This window comes from Schistocerca piceifrons, chromosome 4, assembly GCF_021461385.2.
Source record: "Schistocerca piceifrons isolate TAMUIC-IGC-003096 chromosome 4, iqSchPice1.1, whole genome shotgun sequence".
Taxonomy (NCBI): domain Eukaryota; kingdom Metazoa; phylum Arthropoda; class Insecta; order Orthoptera; family Acrididae; genus Schistocerca; species Schistocerca piceifrons.
The window spans coordinates 573,097,642-573,112,895 of NC_060141.1; the positions used below are offsets into that span (position 1 = coordinate 573,097,642).

General features: G+C 44.7%; 1 protein-coding gene across 1 annotated transcript in view; it reads right to left on the reverse strand.

Annotated features, from left to right (window-relative positions):
* Positions 1-3,210: 3,210 nt before the first annotated feature.
* The window catches only part of LOC124795417 (putative defense protein), a 28,195-nt gene continuing 16,151 nt past the window's right edge, over positions 3,211-15,254 (reverse strand). Inside the window, exons 5-6 of the mRNA XM_047259441.1 lie at positions 7,075-7,141; positions 3,211-3,564 (exon numbers count right to left, since the gene is read on the reverse strand). Coding sequence (XP_047115397.1) covers positions 3,559-3,564; positions 7,075-7,141 — 73 coding nt within the window. The 3' untranslated portion in view covers positions 3,211-3,558. The remainder of the gene's footprint in view (positions 3,565-7,074; positions 7,142-15,254) is intronic.

Consider the following 15,254-nt stretch of genomic DNA (forward strand, 5'->3'; position numbering starts at 1 on the left):
CTATTTTGACCCAAGTACAGAATATGCCACCTGGCCGATCGTCGGCCAACAATAGCGGTGTGGCATAGCTACCAGATCTGTCCTTTAAATGGGAATGCTCGGAGGCAGAGGACTCAGTGTGGTGCAAACGTGTGAAGCAAGCAGGCATTCATGCCACGGGGACGCACTCGTGCTTCCTACAGATAGATGAGCGAGTTTGAAAGAGGTCAAGTTGTGGCCTTCCGAGTGGCGGGATGGTCCTTTCAGGGAACTGCGATACACGTAGGATGTGCTGCGTCAGTTGTGCATCGATGCTGGTACTATTGTTCACGCAAACATTCTCACACCCGTACACGAGGTTCTGGACGTCCACACAGCACAGACGCGCCCCAGGATCGTCGTAGTGCAAGAACAGCAGTGACAGATCATACAGCTACCACAACACATATAAGAGGGTTCGTGAGCCCAGAAGTGTCAACACGAACTGTTGCAAACCGGTTATTATAAGTGGGTCTGCGCCCACTCACACTTCTACCCCACTTCCCACTCACGCCACAGCATCGAGCTGCACGCTCGACTGGTGCCGTCAGAGGATCACTTGGAAGATGGAATGGCATGCCGTGGTCTTCAGCGATAAAAGCAGATCCGCCTGCAGGCAAGTGATGGTCGTTCGCTCGTTCGACGTAGACCTGGTGAGCGCTGTCTCGTAGACTGCATTGGTCCAAGACACACTGGTCCCACCTCAGGCCTTATGATCTGGGGTGCGATGAGCTACAACTTTCGCCGACCTTTGGTGTTCCTCGAGGGGACGCTAACCAGCGCTTGGTAGATCCAGAATGTTGTTCTTTTGCCGTTCTTGCAACGGGAAGGTGATGTATTGTTCCAACAGGGTAACACTCGCCCATACACACTGCCCGTGAAACTCAACGTGGTCTGCAAGACGTGCAGCAACTTCCCTGCCCAACACGACCTTCGGACTTGTCTCCAGTCGAGCGCTTACAGAGCTACGTGAACAGCTCGAGCAGGCGTGGAATAACATATCCCAGGACAGTATTCGTCCTATGTACGATCGACTGGTTGTCGAAGTCAGCGAACGCACTGTCTCCTGTGAAAGCTGCATCACGTACTAATAAAAAGAATGGTTCAAATGGCTCTGAGCACTATGGGACTTAACAAAATGGCTCTGAGCACTATGGGACTCAACTTCGGAGGTCATTAGTCCCCTAGAACTTAGAACTAGTTAAACCTAACTAACCTAAGGACATCACACACATCCATGCCCGAGGCAGGATTCGAACCTGCGACCGCAGCGGTCTCGCGGTTCCAGACTGACGCGCCTAGAACCGCACGGCGACACCGGCCGGCCACGTACTGATATTGGTGTTTCAGCATGTGCTCACCTGCCTCGAGATGACTGGGTGTTTGTGTTGTCCTCATCATTTCATTATCATTCATGAAAGTGGCGAGATTGGACTGAACAAAGGTTGGGGATTTGTACGGGCGCTGATAACCACGCAGTTGAGCGCCACACAAACCATACATCATCATCAGTAGCAGCAGTATGTGTTGGTACCTAGTACCTCAGAACTGCTTGTGGTATTGATCCCTAAATGTAATCATTTCATATACTTCATATTCACTATTGCAACAACAAATCTTGAGTGAACTGAAAACCTCTAAAGAGGTGTACTAATTCTTTTCTGGCAGTGTACATATGTGCTAAAATTAGCTATTATTTAATGAATTATTTAACGGCGACATCACTGTAACATTCATCAAACAGTTTTACATTACGACTGACTAAAGGTATCTAATTTTGCTAAGACGCCTGGCCAGCTGAGTGTATTAAATCTCTATTACTTACCATTTGTTACTTTTGTAACTAGCCCTCTGTCTTTTAACTATTTTCAGTTGTCATTTTGGCCTGCTGCCCTTTGGCCTTGCTGACTCTGTGTGCTTGAGCGGCTACTGCTGTCGTTCGCTGTCCCTGGGGTTAAGCGCTAACCTCGCCACGAATATTTCAGTTATTCAATTTTTATGTGATTTGTTTTATAAATTGTCTTTAAATCTCTTAGTAAATCTAAGAAACACAGCCTAAGGGTGTCCTTTAGAATCAGTTCAGGCTGTTACTTGGCCAATGTGGGGCAGCACCCTATTGTATAGTTACTTATGGACTTGTTGTGTTTTCATCAAATTCCAGACAAATCCTAAAGCACCTTCGCCAGTTATAAAACTTGTTTACAAGACCGCCGACCGTTAAGTCAGTAGATGCCTTTCTTTTAAAATACTGTTAAAGTTCGTTATCAGTATTTATGTTCCTGATCTGTTATTGTTTTTGGAATTCTCACTACAGTAGCTTGCATCACTTGAACTTTTCAGTTACCTAAACTGTACTTGATTATATGGAAATATTTTTCTTGTTTGGATAAAGAAACGCCGGTTACAGGCGACCTATAGTATAAATTCCACCTATGGTTTGCGTGATCATTGTGCCTTAAATCATACTATCATTACCAGTGGATTCCTTGCCTTTTAGGGGAATTTCAGGCAAAACTTAAAGCCCCTTCACCGAATGTATCCTTATTTCCGTGATCACGGACCGCTAATTCAGTTAACCTGTAAATCATCTTATTTATATGAATACTACTGAAGGTCAGTGTTTGTAAAATTCGCAGTCCCCTCTTACTGTACTGTACTTGCATTAGCTTACTTTTTTTGGCTAATCTATAAACCATACCTTTAACTAGGCCTTGAGCCAGTTTTTCAGTCGCCGAGTTTGTCATTTGATTTCCATTTTCTGCCTATGAACAAAGTCACAAAGATATTAATTATGTAGCAGCAATTTGGTTTGTGATTCTGTGTTTGTCGCTGCAGTAATTCAAAACTTCAAGTTTAGCTGTGAATGTCACTTGTTATTTGCCCTTAATCCGCTGAATTGGATTATTCTTGATCTTTATTCCTTGTTGACCATTTGCGCTGAAAGTGTTTCTTTATACTCTAAATTTTTTTCGTGTTTTGTCATTCTGTCATCGGTCTGTTTTCTTCATTGTAGAGATTTTGACTGGTTTAATAAACTGTTTTTAAAATACAATTTTGTGATTCCAGCACCTTTCCATTCTCTTCAGAAGCTCCCAAGAGCTTCAAAAACTTTATAACAATCCCTCGTAGAACAGATTGTGTAGCTGATAAATTTTGGAGATAAGGACAGACAACATCTGAAGAAGAGACAAGTTTTCAGTACATGGTGTTAAACTCTTTAGTAGAGACTATATTTTATTTTCAAAGCCTTAAGTACAGATTTTTGATGAGTGAATGTTAGGCAGATGCAGACATTCGTAAACCTCGACTTGCAATTAGCCAGTTCTTGGCTGAGGAAAGATAATCAGGAAGTGTCGTTTCCCGACGGTTGAGATTACTGTGTGGGAGACAGAAAGTGTCTCCTATGTCAGTATGACTGGTTGCTCTGTTAGCTGACTTCAAGAAGCGAGTAAAGCGATGATGCCAGTAGTATGTGATGTTTGTGATATTAATACTTTTCGTCGTAATCGGTTACTCTGTCTTCGTACAGCAACGGCGTTATTAGGTCTGTAAATAAAACAGAAATCTATTAATAAACGTACAATGTTCCTGCAGTATGGTTAGAGTTCTAACACTTACTTATTAACGCTTGTTCCAACTGTTCAATTATGTAATGGAAGACGAAGAAGAAGAAGAAGAAGAAAGAGAACAATAAGAAGAGGAGAATGAGGAGGAGGAGGAGGAGGAGGAGGAGGAATTGTTGTAGATGTCGAAGTGATGGCATGTTTTTGCTAAAGAGGATCTTCATTGTTAGAAATGTCAAGATCAAACAGTCGTGCCTAGCAGTTGAAGGCTCTGAGGCAGAGCCTCCCCAAAATATATATTAAAAATTAATTTTAGTTCTGTATTACGTAATTTATATTATCAGGAAACATTTCTAAAATTCTCAGAATGCATTTAAATAACTCAGCTGCGCGTATCAAGTGATGTTTATCAAAGTGGTAATAACTAGTCTCAAGGCTGAACCTTGAAAATCCGATTAGCTACATTTAGCAGAGGTTCGAGGGCGCTGATCCTGCAGGGGACAACTCTTATCGTCTACTAGAAGGCTCAGTAAACTGATTCTAAGAGATTTGTTGCATCTCGATATGATTTTTTTCGGTGCACTGATTGTAACCAAGGGGAATCAATAGAATAGATGAACCTTCACTCTCGAATCCCTGTCTCTGTGTCTCTTTACTGTAACTTGATGTGTTGTTAATGAGCATTTGATATTAATATTTTGCCGGTGTTAAAGGCATTTTTTTGTTTGAGGCATTGGCGATTCTATTCACTACAGTAATTTGTAGTGGCTTAACGGCCTGATGCAAGTGTTTCAATTGGGCGCCACTCCGCCAATTTCCGTATCCCTAACCTAGAACTGTAATACTACCTGGGAAAAGGGGTGCCGTTCCTCAAGAATCTTCACCACACTGAGAGGAGAAGGCTAGGTTAAGGAAACACTGAAAAATTTCTATGAATCTGCCAGGATTGGATTCAGCGACATCTTTAGTCAGGAAAGCTGTTTATCGCTAGATGACCAGGTCCGACATCCAAGGTATGCTAGGTTTTTAAAGACTTCGCTATCGTGCACTAGGTCATCTGTCACCGCCTAGGAAGAATTTCATGAAGGTATGATATACGGGCGTGAAACATATGTCGTTACATGCAGTTGCTAACAAGTTTCTTTCTTACCAGCGGCGTTTGCTTGATAAAGTGCGTTGTTTAAGACAATTTAAGATACTGCTTGAAGTGCAGTTTAACGGATTTCGCAACTCTTGCGTCAGCACCGCTAAATACGCGTATTTTGACACATAAATAAAGGGAACAAACACATAGGTAGTGTTTTAGGACTATCTCCAGTGTGGAAGCCAGAGCCGTGACAAAGATAGAATAAGGAAAGTGGCAACGACAACTTCACTGCAAGAAATAATGTGCGTTTGAACTTTCACGATAGGAGTGAGAAATGAATGATAAGCTCCTCAATTGAGTTTCAGTACTATTATCGGTAAATCAAAACCGTATAGTTTTGCTGAGTGATGGGTTCAGTTGCCTAACTGTAACGGTTTTCTTTGATCACATGTATAGTCAGCTTTTGTCTGCGGATTGTTCTATCTTCGTAGTAGGCGACTGATGATTGCAAGCAGACTGCATTTGTGTATGTGTGTGTGTGTGTGTGTGTGTGTGTGTGTGAGAGAGAGAGAGAGAGAGAGAGAGAGAGAGAGAGAGAGAGAGAAGAGTTGATGAACAGACGCGTGAGATAGGGGAAGATACATCCGTGTGCCAGCATATAGCCTACTAATAGCACTAAGGGGACCACGGAGTGCGAACTTCTCATCTGGCAATCGGATCACTAACAGCGTCACAAACCTTCACTATATTGGGACATGCAGTGAGTTTTGGAGTTTAAACCACGGCGTGGTCCATAAGCAAGTGTACGCTTCACCCTCTCTTAACATTATCAGTGATACGTCGCTTAAAATGTCTTTCATCTTACGGATTCGATCAAGTTACCTTCATGAGGGGCATATGGGGTCGCAGTAGATGTCACAGTCGTGAATTAATGATTCCATTTTAAATGCACAGGCAAGTGTTTATGGAACGACATGCATCGAATCTCGTGGTATTGATGAGCTACAATCTAATTCAACAAAAGCCAGAAACACGACAATTACAAATTTTTGTGATAATTGGCAATATAGTAGGAATATCTATCAAGTGAACATAGCGTAGTGCGGATGTCATCAATATCAAACCGATATAGCCGCATGATTTCGCTATATGACAGTGTGTTTACCTTTTTCGGCTGACACATAAAATTTTTTATTACGCTAATTATGCTCCACACTTACATATTTGTTTGCTAGTAATAGCAATTTGCTACTGCAAATGTAGATGTGGACATTCTAGCAAGAGGCACTTCGTGTGTTGATTAATATTGGAACACTGCTTGATCAGGATGTGAAATCGTAGGGCTAACATATCTGACTGTATGGGGACACAATTATGGGACAAGTGGCAGATCGGTTCAATAGTGTGGGAGGATGCTTCCAGTCAATTCGTTGAACGTTTACGCATTTAGAGCAATATTCATCTGCAGATAAGATCAGTGTATGAATGAGTAGTTTCCTTCGCATTTATCAGTTTTCCAAGCCACTGTGTTCATTTTATAGTAAACATAAAATTCTTATGTCATGTTGAATAATTATATGCAATTGCTAGTTCAGTTTCCATAAGGATGAACAAAAATTAACAATATTGTAGCAGAAAATAAAAACGGAAGAATTTCGTCTCTAAATGTGTGATAAATTGTTAATTTGTTGCGTTTCGTAGGCCCAAATTCGAAGTTTTTTGCTACATTTTCGTTTCGTCTTGTTAGGAATTAATTTCGCAGAGCCGCTGCACCATAATTTATTAAAACAGAGATCCACAAATGCAATAAAATGCAGTTCACAACACCAGAAGCAATTGTAGCTATACCTTCTGTCCCTGTAGCAAAAAAGCGACGTTTCAGCTGTAATACCTGTCGCAAATAAGCGAAATGCCCTTCAGATTATCTTTTCAAAGCTTTGAAACAAGCTCTTTCAAAATAAGGAATCTAAATTGATGATATGCCTATGAAACACACGTATAAAATTAGTGGAACTTAACGAAGGACATCTGTTAGTTTTAATGATGTGATTACACTCAAAATCAGCGGCAATAATTCTGTTCTGTATGTCTGAATGCTCACTACATAGATATTCCTACTCTTAATTATTGAAGCTCATTTTATAGCTTATAATGACCAAATGAAAGAAACAATAGACTTTTATAAAGTTCCCATAGTATATCACACAGTATCCTCATAAAAAATTACCATTGTAATTTTTAAACACGAAAAATGCAGCAGATTTGTTAGATGGGAGGTATAACTATGCCTTTTTCTAACTACGAGCTAAACAAAATATGTGCTAGAGATTAGATAGAGTGGTAGTAAGTGATTTGGACTTAAAGGTAGATGGCTGATGAAATATGGCAAAGCTGCAGGATACCTACACGGACGGTGATTGGAGCTGACTCGACGCCGACCCAGAACTCGGTGAAAGACTTCACGATCGTAGCCCTGCAACAGAAGGTAAACACGTCAGGAACTGCTACAGGTCTTGCAGCGCCGTAAGGGAGACCATACTGAAAATTAACTTTCTGGAAAGTGGTCAGATGACTCCACAAACTAGGACATGACAACGAAAAGGGAAGCAAATCCCATACAAATTATCCTGAAAACCGAGACAGAGATCAATGCAGCTCTTTTTCCTTTAAAATCTAAACTGTGACTTCAGACCAAATACGGAGTCCAACATAGCACCTGAGCGGAGTGCAGTATGCAAACTAGATATGATACGGCAAACAAAAACATTAATAACCATAATGGAATTTTAACCTCTGTTCCCGTGCTTGCAGAAAATGACAGTGAATTAAAGATAGTCTGCATTTTACAAGAGCGCAGCTGTTTTGTTTTGTTTAATATTCAAACATGTTTCACCACATTTGCGGCACCCTCGGTAGGTTTTCTTCTTTTATTTTTTCTGTAATATATACACACAAATTTTATATAGGGTAGAAGTATGTTGACATGAGATTTTGTTGTTGTTCAGGTTGCAGATATAATTTTTTTTTACGTTATGTGCGCCCTGTGGCTGCAAACATAAATCAGCAATTAATCTAAACTAATACAAAATATCATCTGCAGCACAAGGATGTTAGGGGAACGTCTTGATTCCACTTCGATTTAGATTATAGCCTTTAAACTATTGCCATACACCCGACGTTGCCTAAAGGGATCGCAACCCCTCAGACGCTGATGCATTACGGAGTTGCATGAGTACAAGGCGTTGCCTTCTCAGACTGCGTCGATCACAACGAGGACTGCAGGACAAGCGCCACCAGAGGTCCTCCGTGGCAGGGACCTATTTCCTCCGCCGTGACACTTGTTCCGAACTGGAATGGCGAGATATCCTCCGCGCCCCGGCTGTACAGAGCGGCAGTTCGCTCCACCGGAGCTCTGGGCCAATTCATGCAGCGGCTCTTAGCAGCCCATCATCCTGGTCGAAAGCCACCACCGCGGAACCTACGACATTCCAGCGAAATCCGAGGCATGCCTGTGGGCCAACTACGCCGAATATGAATGTAGTTAAGGCTAACCGGCCATTGACCTTTTTCTGTACGGATCCACAAGTATTGCCCGAACTCCTACGGAACGCGGAAAGATTGTCTGCCGCGAGTAATAAGTGTAATGGGCAGGTGCACTACGAATGTAGTGTGTGGACATTAAGTTGGGAATGTGTGTCTCACGGGGAGCGTGCAAGAGATAAATCCCTGCAGTCGCACTATCCTCTGTGACATCGGTGGCTCAGATTGATAGAGCGTCTGGCATGTAAGCAGGTGATCCCAGGCTCGAGTCCCGGTCGGGCATACATTTTCAACTGTCTCCGTCGATATATTAACGCCTGTCCACAGCGTAGGGTCTTGATTTCATTATCATTTCAACCAAGCCAAATGCTCAAACTCCGTCGTTAGGGATTATCAGTGACACAGTCTTCACATCCCATTACGTTTACTCATATGTGCTCCAGGCCTGTTACTGTCTGAGAAGTTGTATTATTTTTTATTGAGAAGAGTTTTTCCTTTGTTATTAAATCTCTCTACTGTGGTCGTAATAACCTCTTTTTTTTGTTTGCCTGTGTCTTATTATGGCTTACCAAACATCTCCCATGGGAGATACAGCCTATACACTATGAGATGAAAATTATCCGGACACCCCCAAAAACATACGTTTTTCGTATTAGGGGCATTGTGCTGCCACATACTGCCAGGTACTCCCTATCAGCGACCTCAGTAGTCATTAGACGTCGTGAGATAGCAGAATGGGGCGCTCCGCGGAACTCACGGACTTCGAACGTGGTCAGGGGATTGGGTGTCACTTGTGTCATACGTCTGTACGCGAGATCTCCACACTCCTAAACATCCCTAGGTCCACTGTTTCCGATTTGATAATGAAGTGGAAACGTGAAGGGACACGTACAGCACAAAAGCGTACAGGCCGACCTTGTCTGTCGACTGATAGAGACCACCGACTGTTGAAGAGGGTCGTAATGTGTAAAAGGCAGACGTCTATCCAACGATCACATATTAATTCCAAACTGCATCAGGATCCGCTGCAAGTACTATGACAGTTAGGCGGGAGGTGAGAAAAGTTGGATTTCGTAGTCGAGCGGGTGATCATAAGCCACACATCACTCTGGTAAACGCCAAACGACGCCTCGCTTGGTGTAAGGACATAAACATTGGACGATTGAACAGTGAAAAAACGTTTTGTGGAGTGACGAATCATGGTACACGATGTGGCGATCCAATGGTAGGGTGTGGATGTGGCGAATACCCAGTGAACGTCATCTGCCAGAGTGTGTAGTGACACCAGTAAAATTCGGAGGCGGTAGTGATATGCTGTGGTCGTGTTTTTCATGGAGGGGGCTTGCACCCCTTGTTGTTTTGCGTGGCACTATCACAGCACAGGCCTACATTGACGTTTTAAGTACCTTCTTGCTTCCCACTGTTGAAGAACAATTCGCGAATGGCAACTACACTCCTGGAAATGGAAAAAAGAACACATTGACACCGGTGTGTCAGACCCACCATACTTGCTCCGGACACTGCGAGAGGGCTGTACAAGCAATGATCACACGCACGGCAAAGCGGACACACCAGGAACCGCGGTGTTGGCCGTCGAATGGCGCTAGCTGCGCAGCATTTGTGCACGGCCGCCGTCAGTGTCAGCCAGTTTGCCGTGGCATACGGAGCTCCATCGCACTGGTAGCATGCCGCACCAGCGTGGACGTGAACCGTATGTGCAGTTGACGGACTTTGAGCGAGGGCGTATAGTGGGCATGCGGGAGGCCGGGTGGACGTACCGCCGAATTGCTCAACACGTGGGGCGTGAGGTCTCCACAGTACATCGATGTTGTCGCCAGTGGTCGGCGGAAGGTGCACGTGCCCGTCGACCTGGGACCGGACCGCAGCGACGCACGGATGCACGCCAAGACCGTAGGATCGTACGCAGTGCCGTAGGGGACCGCACCGCCACTTCCCAGCAAATTAGGGACACTGTTGCTCCTGGGGTATCGGCGAGGACCATTCGCAACCGTCTCCATGAAGCTGGGCTACGGTCCCGCACACCGTTAGGCCGTCTTCCGCTCACGCCCCAACATCGTGCAGCCCGCCTCCAGTGGTGTCGCGACAGGCGTGAATGGAGGGACGAATGGAGACGTGTCGTCTTCAGCGATGAGAGTCGCTTCTGCCTTGGTGCCAATGATGGTCGTATGCGTGTTTGGCGCCGTGCAGGTGAGCGCCACAATCAGGACTGCATACGACCGAGGCACACAGGGCCAACACCCGGCATCATGGTGTGGGGAGCGATCTCCTACACTGGCCGTACACCACTGGTGATCGTCGAGGGGACACTGAATAGTGCACGGTACATCCAAACCGTCATCGAACCCATCGTTCTACCATTCCTAGACCGGCAAGGCAACTTGCTGTTCCAACAGGACAATGCACGTCCGCATGTATCCCGTGCCACCCAACGTGCTCTAGAAGGTGTAAGTCAACTACCCTGGCCAGCAAGATCTCCGGATCTGTCCCCCATTGAGCATGTTTGGGACTGGATGAAGCGTCGTCTCACGCGGTCTACACGTCCAGCACGAACGCTGGTCCAACTGAGGCGCCAGGTGGAAATGGCATGGCAAGCCGTTCCACAGGACTACATCCAGCATCTCTACGATCGTCTCCATGGGAGAATAGCTGCCTGCATTGCTGCGAAAGGTGGATATACACTGTACTAGTGCCGACATTGTGCATGCTCTGTTGCCTGTGTCTATGTGCCTGTGGTTCTGTCAGTGTGATCATGTGATGTATCTGACCCCAGGAATGTGTCAATAAAGTTTCCCCTTCCTGGGACAATGAATTCACGGTGTTCTTATTTCAATTTCCAGGAGTGTACATCCTTTAACACGATCGAGCACCTGTTCATAATACACGGCCTGTGGGGGAGTGGTTAAACGTCAATAACATCCCTGTAATGGACTGGCCTGCACAGAGTCCTGAGCTGAATCCTAGAGAACACATTTGGGATGGTTTGTAACGTCAACTTCGTGCCAGGCCTCACCGACAGACATCGATACCTCCCCTTAGTGCGGCACTCCGTGAAGAATGGGCTGCCATTCCCCAAGAAACCTTCCAGCACCTGATTGAACGTATGCCTGCGTGAGTGGAAGCTATCATCAAGGTTAAGGGTGGGCTAACACCATACTGAATTCCAGCATTACCGATGGAGGGCGCCACGACGTTGTAAGTCATTTTCAGCCAGGTGTCCTGATACTTTTGATCACACAGTGTATATTCCGGCGAAATATGTCTGTTCATTGACTCTCTCCATTTCTGTAGGAATCTTCTCCCGAGCTGTTTTTTTTTTCTTTTTAATGTGGTTGTTAGGGTTTTTTTTTTAATGACGTTTCTTCCTGTTCATTTCAAACACAAAAGCATAAACGACACATTTAGCAGCCAAATAGGAACCAGTACTGTTCATTACAGCTTAACTACAGCGCCAAAGAAGTGGCATGTCAACTGTTTTACGGGAACATATAGTTTAAAGGCTATCAGCTAAACAAAAATGGAATGCAGACGTTACCCCTGTGTTGCTTATGTCATGCTCTATTAATTTAGAGTTTTGGTTGATTACAGTTGCAGCCACACGGCACACACAATGTAAACCGATGCTTAAGTTCATATGCAATCTAAACAACAAAATATGATGTCAACAGATACCTAACCTACATAAAATACATTGTATATACATTGTGATGACAAGTCATGGATATTATCTAATGTCGTGTTGGACCTGCTTTTGACCTGCATAGTGCAGCAACTCAACTTGGCATGGACTCAACAAGTGGTTGGAAGTCCCCTGAAGAAATATTGAGCCATGCTGCCTCTATACCCGTCCATAATTGCGAAAGTGTTGCCGGTGCACGAACTGATCTCTCGATTATGTCGCATAAATGTTCGATGTGGTTCAGTCGGGCGATCTGAGTGACCACATCATTCGCTCGAATTGTCCAGAATCTTCTTCAAACCAATCGCGAACACTTGTCATCCATAAAAATTCCGTTGTGGTTTCGGAACATGAAGCCCATGAATGGCTGCAAACGATCTCCATGTAGCCTAACATAACCATTTCCAGCCAACGATCGGTTCAGTTGGATTACATTTGAACCCTACCATTAGCTTTTACCAACTGAAATCGGGTCTCATCTGATCAGGCCACGGTTTTTCAGTTGTCTAGCGTCCAACCGATATAGTCATGAGCTCAGGAGAGGCGTTGCAGACGATGTCGTGCTGTTACCGAAGGCACTGGTGTCGGTCGTCCACTTCAATAGCCCCTTAAGGCCAAATTTCGTAGCACTGTCCTAACTGATACGTTCGTCGTACGCCCCACACTGATTTCTGTTGTTATTTCACGCAGTGTTGCTTGTCTGATAGCACTAACAACTCTATGCAAACGCTGCTGCTCTCGGTCGTTAAGTGAAGGCCTCAGCCACTGCATTGTCCGTGCTGGGAGATAATTTCTGAAATGCGGTATTCTCGGTACACTCTTGACACTGTGGATCTCGGAATACTGAATTCCCTAACGATTTCAGAAATGGAATGCCCCATGCGTCTAGCCCTAACTAGTATTCTTCGTTCAAAGTCTGTTAATCCCGTCGCGCGTCCATAGTCACGTCGGAAACCTTTTCACGTTAATCACCTGGTTACAAATGACAGCTCGGCCACTGCACTGCCCTTTTATACCTTGTGTACGCGACACTACGGCCATATGTGGATATCGCTATCCCATGACATTTGTCGCTTCAGTGTATTTGAGAAACAATAAAAGAAAAAAGAAAACTATTGAGGGTGCCAAAACTGTCGTGAAACAAATGGTTCAAATGGCTCTGAGCACTATGGAACTTAACATCTATGGTCATCAGTCCCCTAGAACTTAGAACTACTTAAACCTAACTAACCTAAGGACAGCACACAACACCCAGTCATCACGAGGCAGAGAAAATCCCTGACCCCACCGGGAAGCGAACCCGGGAACCCGGGCGTGGGAAGCGAGAACGCTACCGCACGACCACGAGCTGCGGACTCGTGAAACATGTTTGAAGATTAAACAAAATAAAAAAGTTGTATTCTCGCAAGAAGGCTTGCTACCTTCACTTCGTTATTACGAACATATTGTAAATATCAAGAACAGTGCAGTTACATTTACATCTGCGTTTACGCTCCCTAGAAGACTTTCCAAGTACGGCCGAAGGTGCTTTGCATGTGATTGTCATTCCACCCTTTCCTGATACAGTCGTGAACGGTGAGCGGGAAGGCGGGCTGTAGGTGAAGTTCCGTGTGAGATCACTTAGAAAGGACGGAAAGGTCTCTGTGCGCCCTACAACTGTCCACTGATAACAATGAGGATTAGGCAACATTAATTACGTTTTGATTTGCCATTGTATTATTCGTAGTTAATAGTTTTGCTTATTTTTCGTCAGAAACTTATACCTTTTTTCAAATACAAATCATACTGTGTAAGTAATTTACTAACTGCAGAGTACACACGGTCCCTAGCCCGTAGAGACAAGCGCTTTTAGCAACAACTGTTCGTCATATGTTGCCTCATGTCAGACATCAATGCACATCAGTGTACGAATGTTGTAACAGATTGCAAACAACATCGTTATAAACCGGCTCATGGGATATAATGGCGGAACAAATTTTTTCAGCAATCACTTCTCAGCAAACCTAATAATGAAACGGTTTCTACATTCCTAGATGAAACTGTACGCTTTGTCCTTGATGCGCCACCGCTCAAATAAGCTTCCCCTATTAAAAATGTACACTGACAGTTTTTGAGCGCTGTACACGGTATTGAACTGTACGAGTAGGTCACACATACACTACTGGCCATTAAAATTACCACACCAAGAAGAATTGCAGATAATAAACTGGTATTCATTGAACAAATATATTATACTACAATTGACGCGTGATTACATTTTCACGCAATTTCGGTGCATAGATCCTGAGAAATCAGTACCCAGAATAACCACGTCTGGCCGTAATAACGGCCTTGATACGCCTGGGCATTGAGTCAAACAGAGCTTGGATGGCGTGTACATCCTGCCCATGGAGCTTCAACACGATACCACAGTTCCTCACGAGTAGTGACTGGCGTATTGTGACGAGACAGTTGCTCAGCCACCATTGACCAGACGTTCTCAATTGGTGAGAGATCTGGAGAATGTGCTGGCCAGGGCAGCAGTCGAACATTTTCTGTATCCAGAAAGGCCCGTACAGGACCTGCAACATGCGGTCGTGTATTATCCTACTGAAATGTAGGGTTTTGCAGGGATCGAATGAAGGGTAGAGCCATGGGTCGTAACACATCTGAAATGTAACGTCCACTGTTCAAAGTGCCGTCAATGCGAACAAGAGGTGACCGAGACGTGTAAACAGTGGCACCGTATACCATCACGCCAGGTGATACGCCAGTATGGCGATGACGAATACACGCTTCCAATGTGCGTTCAACGCGATGTCGCCAAACACGGATGCGACCATCATGATGCTTTAAACAGAACCTGGATTCATCCGAAAAAATGACGTTTTGCCATTCGTGCACCCAGGTTCGTCGTTGAGTACACCATCGCTCGCGCTCCTGTCTGTGATGCAGCGTCAAGGGTAACCGCAGCCATGGTCTCCGAGCTGATAGTCCACGCTGCTGCAAACGTCGTCGAACTGTTCGTGCAGATGGTTGTTGTCTTGCAAACGTCCCCATCTGTTGACTCAGGGATCGAGAAGTGGCTGCACGATCCGTTACAGCCATGCGGGTAAGATGCCTGTCATCTCGACTGATAGTTATATGAGGACGTTGGGATCCAGCACGGCGTTCCGTATTACCCTCCTGAACCCACCGATTCCATATTCTGCTAACAGTCATTGGATCTCGACCAACGCGAGCAGCAATGTCACGATACGATAAACCGCAATAGCGATAGGCTACAATCCGACCTTTATCAAAGTCGGAAACGTGATGGTACGCATTTCCCCTCCTTATACGAGGCATCACAACAACGTTTCACCAGGCA